Source organism: Setaria italica, chromosome II (assembly GCF_000263155.2).
Source record: "Setaria italica strain Yugu1 chromosome II, Setaria_italica_v2.0, whole genome shotgun sequence".
Lineage (NCBI taxonomy): Eukaryota > Viridiplantae > Streptophyta > Magnoliopsida > Poales > Poaceae > Setaria > Setaria italica.
Genome location: NC_028451.1, coordinates 28,640,559 through 28,647,347, shown reverse-complemented (window position 1 = coordinate 28,647,347; position 6,789 = coordinate 28,640,559). Strand labels below are relative to the sequence as shown.

At 48.0% G+C, this 6,789-nt stretch overlaps 1 protein-coding gene across 2 annotated transcripts; it reads left to right on the top strand.

The window, feature by feature from the left end:
• The first annotated feature begins 320 nt into the window (after nucleotides 1–320).
• LOC101761423 (mitochondrial pyruvate carrier 1) lies at nucleotides 321–3,463 on the top strand. 2 transcript variants are annotated; one of them, XM_004956637.4, is made up of 5 exons: nucleotides 321–744; nucleotides 868–994; nucleotides 2,701–2,755; nucleotides 2,840–2,975; nucleotides 3,165–3,463. In XM_004956637.4, the coding sequence occupies exons 2-5, from the start codon at nucleotides 899–901 to the stop codon at nucleotides 3,199–3,201; spliced, it is 324 nt and encodes a 107-aa protein (XP_004956694.1). In that variant the 5' UTR covers nucleotides 321–744; nucleotides 868–898; the 3' UTR covers nucleotides 3,202–3,463. The 2 variants fall into 2 exon arrangements, with proteins under 2 accessions (XP_004956694.1, XP_004956693.1); XM_004956636.4 differs by having other exon boundaries at nucleotides 378–744; nucleotides 853–994.
• Nucleotides 3,464–6,789: the final 3,326 nt, after the last annotated feature.

Here is a 6,789-nt window from a genome sequence, read left to right as displayed (position 1 = left end):
CCTCCCCGGGCGCTCGCCACCGAAGTCCGCTAGGGAGGCGGCAGAGTCTGTGGCCAGCGTGCCTCCCTGCACGGAGCCACGATAGGGCACACCACTGCCCTGGCCGCACTTTGGATCGTCTAGAAAAGCAGAAACCGCAAGGTGTTCGAAATACGACACGCTGAACGCCCGCGCCATGTTCGCCCTCCTGTACCTCTAGGTGTGCAGAGCCCTCCGACGAATGGTGCCGAGCTCCGCTCCCCTGGTCCCCTTCCTGTGCTGCCTCCTTTTGTACTGCTGACTTGTTTTCGGGAATGGAATTTGATTCAGGTGGGCCGTTGGCCCCCGTTGCTTTCTCGAAAAAAAAAATCTGACGCTGTTTTGTTGGGTCATGCTGTAGTTGTGGGCAGTCGTGGCGTGGAGGCAGTGATGGCGGCTCGTGAGGGCGTGCGATCCGGAATGGACGGAGATTTTGCACCGGATGTCCCTCGCATATTGGAACTACTGCAGACGATCTCGTTCCCCACCGATCTCCCCCAGCGCCCGCCGCTCTCCACGCGCTCGGCCCGTGCGCCGCCCTCCACGCTCCCCTGCCCAGCTGCAGCTCGAGTCCGGCTGGTGCGGCAGCACCCTCCCTTCCCACGACTTCTCTGTTCTCTCCCTCGGCCTCGGTCTTCCTTTCCTAGCGGCGACGACAGGGCGAGTTGCGCTGCCCGTTGTTCATCGACCGACGGGCGCTTCGCCGGCGACGAACATCCGACAGGGGTATGCCTGCCTATTCCCTTCCCTTCCCATCCTGCTGCGCGAAATCAAACACCCAAACCCCTAACGTATGGTATTTGTATTCGGATCTGACCATGATTTTGATGGAAGGTGTGGCGTGACCAGGTGCGGTGAATCTTAGGAGGAACCATTCGCCATGTCGACGGCGCTCAAGGCCTTCCTGAACAGCCCGGTCGGCCCCAAGACCACCCACTTCTGGGGTCCCGTCGCAAACTGGGGTTTCGTCCTTGCGGTACGCCACAGTCATTTGTCATACTTTGAACATGCCGTGTTTGTGCGTTGTAGGCTTGTAGCTGCAATGCTGGTGTAACATCATGTAATTTCTCAGTGTGCATCAGAGTATTGCTTTTAGTGTTGCGGTAGTTTATCCAAACTAAGGAATTCTAAGGAATGGTTGTATCCACTTCATAAAATTTAATGATAAATGTCGGTAATTTCCTGTTTGGTAGTCAGATGTCATTGCGATAGCCTGAAACTGCTGATTTTGATACCATCTGCCTTGTAGAGTGTGTGGTTTTGATAGCTTAGATCCACAGTGATTATCATATTTGCATGAGACAACAATGTTGCTGTTACTTGAGAGTTGGATTTCAAACAGTTCTACAACTTCTTAAACAAAGATGCTTTCTTAACAGAGCAATATTGTCTGATCACAAGATGCACAAGGCCAAATATATTAGGTCATTGCTAAACTGGTGCCTGGATTGAATCAGTGAGGCATGAGATCTTCTCTTTATAACTAGAGCAATATCCAACAGAAATACATAATTCTTGATAATGGTTTAGTTTGTTTCTGATATTGTTTCACGGTTGCTACTTGCTGGGAACAAAATGGAGTCCTTTTATTCAGAGAACACATTATATTGGAAAATGACGTGTTCCACTGCAAATACACCTAGTACTTATTCCATTGGGTACTATACTTTGTTTTGCTTCTATGCGCTAGTGACTTCTCTAGGGAAGTTCACCTTATCACTGTCACTAACATAATGTTGCTAAGGACCTTTTCAGTTAGTGGTAATCATTTTGCACCAATGGAGTTAGAATCGTCATACTGAACTGTACAATGGCTTGTCAGTTATCTCTGTAGCATTCAGGTACCACTTTATGGATAGGACATGAGCAGTCTTGTGACTGTGCCCATTCTAGATGGAACAGAACTACACTGACATTGGCCAATACTGATAATTTGTCAGAATGATCTTGAGAGTTTTCTTTACTCAATAAAATACAGTGTTTGCCTGCTGGTTTGCATCCGTTTAGACAAAGTAGTAACTGTGCACACACAATGAATGCAGTGACCAAACAGATGCTTTAGATTTCATTTTTCCTGTCGATGATCTGTGAATCCTCTAACTCTCCAAGGACACTACTTGGTGAAATATAAATCAATTGGCCATATGCTCATTTTATTAGAAAAACTTTGCATGGTGTAGCTTGAAGGAAGTACACGGAGACATAGTTCAAGTACTTGCGTGGAAGAAATAAAATGCTGTTTGGAGTTATCTTACTTAATATGAGATAGAAGTATTGAACAAATCCTGGACACTGTTGTTGCTTGATCCTTAGTCTTTTAGGCCTAACTAGTAACTCTGTGGGTGCATATGGGGCAAAATAATTTCTTTTAAGTAGTGTTTTCGGAAGGAAAATGATGACGGGAGCACTCTAATAGAAGTTATGTAATTTTTTGTTACACGACAGTACTCAGTACTAGATAAATTTGCTTGCAATAATTTTATGGTAGAGAGCTGACAATGTCTTGCAAATGAGCCTGTCTTTGAATCGTACCCATACCTTAAGTTTCTTGTCATGTAAAGTTCTGCATCTATCAAATATTCAAATGTTTATCTTGAATACCCTGTCTGAGTGCAATGGTGGTTTTACCTGTTTGTTTACACACCCATCATCCAATGCTCTAATGAGCTATATTTGTTCCAGGGTTTGGTTGACATGAACAAACCTCCTGAAATGGTATCTGGCAATATGACAGCAGGTAGATGAAGATAAAATGCATTTTAATTGCTGCAGTCATCTATCTATTCGATGAATACTGATGAAACAGTTCCATTTGGTGCAGCCATGTGCGTGTACTCAGGACTCTTTATGAGGTTCGCATGGATGGTACAGCCGCGGAACTACTTGCTTCTGGCATGCCATGCATCCAATGAATCAGTCCAGCTGTACCAGTTATCTCGGTGGGCTAGAGCCCAGGGGTAAGCTTACTGCAGCACTGAATTCTTTTTTCCCCCTTCAGGCATCCGTGTTGCGCAATATCATGTTTACTGAACATGCCTATATAATGATGGATCCTTACGTTCCTTGGGCCATACTGGCCAAATAACTTTATGCAACTCAAATGGCAAAGCTGAAGTTAACACAAAATCGCTACTTCCATTTGACAGGTATCTGGAGAAGAAAGAACCAGAGCCTCAACAGTGAAAGAGTGTATAAACTGCATTTACCTTCCCAATAAGAATAGCTACTGCCGCTACAGTTTTGAATGCTCAATCTAGTACACAAATACCAGAAAACCAATTCTACGCCATATGTAGTGTTACAAGTGTTTTCCCTCTTTTCGTGGCGCTCCTGTCTCGGAATCCAACTTCGTTGACGATCGTGCTCATGTCTCATTTTTCTTTTTGATCTGATGGCTGTAAAACACACATCACATGGTTTGGAAAAAAATGATGATCCCAATCTCTGTGCCCTCCACAGCTGTTTGACAATCGCTCTTCCCTGCAGCCTAGAACACATACACATGTGGTCTGCCCCAAAAGCGCTCCATAGTCTCCATAATCATGACAGGTTTATGTCCATCATGCATTTCTGGTAGGAAAAGCCACAAGCCCAAACCTCCATTTCCCCCAAATTCATCTGGTGGTGGAGATGGGGCGACCCCAAAGGCTGCTCTCTCGCTCGATTGGGCGCCCTGTCCATCTCGGCCTGTGCGGCGGCCACTCATCACCTCCACCGTCTCTCGCGAAAGGGACCGGACCGGCGAAAGGGACGGCGGCGCCCGGCGTGACCTCTCGGCGGCGGGCGTCATGGGGTGGTGGCGCGATTGGTTGCCAGCCGAACGGATTCGCGTGTGGTGTGGTGCCCCCAGCCCAAGTTGCGCGCCGCTGCCCGCTGCCGTGCGGTGTCGGCGTTTGGTGGTGGGCTAGCTGTAGATAGATAGATCCTGTGCGGCTTCGCCCCCACATGGACGTCGCTGTCGCTTGCAAAGCTGCAGGGAGGCAGGCAACTGGGAGTTGGGAGGTGACAGTTGAGGCACCGGCTGTTCCTGCTCGCTCGTTCGTCCGAGCATGTTTCTCTCTGGCCCCAGCTGTTGTTCATCGTACCTGTCGACGTAGGCTCTTTGCGCCAGTGTACTCGGTGGTTACGCGGGATTTAATTTTTGAGCTATGTTCTTGGCTTCTGGTTTGCATGGCGTGGTACTGTACTCTGGAAAGGGAGCGACAAATAATGGGCGTTTCAAATGTTTATTTTTAGACTCAAGCACTTTCGATTTTGATATGCCTATATGATCAGTAATGTCCAATCTCATTTTAACCTCACCTACCCTAAGGCACCGTGCCGTTAAGCTCTCTATAAAGCTTCCACGTAGGAAAGAGAAGCGAGGAGAGAGAAAGTGCTGCCGCTAGAGCTGGCAAGAGTCACTAGCACGTGTCCTCGTGCTAAACGGACCCCATCAGGTGCTCAGCTCCATCTTCTCCCTCCTTCGTTGAGCTTCTCCCTCCTTCGTCGTCTCTCCGCCAGGACCTCGCATTCTGGCCACCTTCGTGGGGAGTGGTTGTCGGCGTTTTATACCTGGCAACCTACCGAGAGGTATTCCGAGATAGTAGATTGGTTGACGGGGGATCGTCGGACCTGGAACTCGAAGGTAAAAGCGAGGACAAGACACGGATTTATACAGGTTCGGACCGCTAGGTATATTGCGCCCTGCGCTTGGATATTGTTTGGTGTTGAGGATTTGGTCCTCTGTTATGGTTCTATGAGGTCTTGGCTTACCGATCTAGGGACCCCTGCCCTCCTTTATATACTCCAGTGGGTAGGATTACTAGGCGGTTACAAGGAGGAGTCCTAGCAGGATGGTGCAGGGTGGTGTCGGTGCCGGTGCACTTGTGGAGGTGAGGAGGTGCAGGGCGGGGCCGCCGGGTCACCGGTGTAGGGTGAGCTGCAAGTGCCAGCGTAGCATGCTCGACTCGGGATGGCGGCGGAAGTGAGGAGGGCATGCTGGCCGGCAGAACTTTTTGGCGCAAGCAGGGAGGGACACCGGTGTAATGGACTTGGCGTCCAGCGCGACAATGGAGGAGGAGAGCAGAAGAGAGTGGACAAGGAAGACTCTAGATAAATAAAACATGCAGACCCTACAGAATAATTGTTATAGTAAAACTGTTGGCCTTGTAACCTATAATACTTATTGTATCCTACGTGGACATTGCTATAGGGAGCGGTTGACTATAACCATTGCTACGTGGATATGTAGCCTATAATACTTGTGGAAGATGTATAAGAGATGTAACTATAAAGCCCATAAAAACCTATTATAGCATAGCCTAGCACAAGAACCATACACATGACTATCGAAAGCCCATTTGATGATGACCCTTTTTTCAAAAGGTTGGACCAATATTTTTTCAAAAAATTGAACCAACATTTCTTCGGAAAAGTTGAGCCAACATCTCTTTAGAAAAAAGTTGAATCGAACATTTTTTGAAAAAAGTTGTACCAACATTCTTTTAAAAAAGGTTGAATCCAACTTCTTCTCCGGCTTCAGTGGCCAGTGGCGGCCGACGAGGGTGGTGGCGCGCCGGCCCGCCGCGGCGGCGCCGGGCAGCGGCACACAAGCGCGCGGCGCGCGCGGCGGCGGTGGTGACAGGGGAGGGAGGGGAGGGTGGCGGCGCAGGTAGGGGAGGGAGCTAGGGTTTAGGTTTGATGTAGGAGTGACGAATCTTATTTCTTGCATGAATTTTAATCATTTTAAGGTAATTTTGAAAAATCTTCTGGGATAGGAATTCCATCCTAAAGGCCACCTGCCGTGGCCCAGGTCAGTCTTTTGCTGATACATCAGTTTCCCATCTAAGTTTAAATGTGTACCAAAGCCCATATGGTTATTTAATCCTCACCCTACCTAGTTGATCGCGCATCGTCAAAGTTTGATGGTAGCTGCACGATATTCTTAAGGTAAGTAATTCGATTTCCTATCTTGAGAGGAATTGCATGCATCAAACGTTGCCCACTGAAAAAGCATTAATTTCTTTCAATGATGAGAACGCAAGGTCAGTTTCCATGCACAGTTTTATGGCACCGTTCCTTTTTTCTTCATAAAGACTTTATCAAGTCAACGAAAATGCTAATGTGACATGAAATTTAATACCTATAAAATTCTACATGGAACTTCCACCGAGACTAGCCTAACTTATGAATGATCTGGACTTCTCGGTGACAACGAACACATTATCAAAAACCATGACAAAAGAGAAGCTAAATTATTTGTTTATTACTAGTAGCTCTTTAAAATACTTATATTCTTCAGTGATTTTTTGCTTAGATTAAGATTTTGGTGGAAGAGAAACCTTTCTAATAATTTATATATAACAGACATTAAAACCGTCTACGATGAACCATTGGGTAGTAGTAGGCCGGAGAGCAACACGGGCGACTGTGACAGCACGCCGAAATACACGAGAATATATCCCTCGGTCCCATTCTACGAGGAAAACATCGCACGGGCCCATCACCGAGCACGTCGGCATCACCCTGATCGCGACGCCGCCCTCCTCCTCCTCCCTCCCTACGGCGACGACAGCGGCGCAGGGGGGCCTGCCCGCCCCCCTCGAGTTCGCCAGCGCGTATCTCCACGGGGCGCGACTGGGCGCCACCACCAATAACGGCGATGCCATTCTGCACCCTACACGACATCCACTTACTGGAGTATGTGGTGAGCGCTGCGTTCATACGTCACTTAAGCCTGCTCGAGATAGAAAGTGCGCGTGGTTCGCAGACTCAGCAGGGGCATCCCCG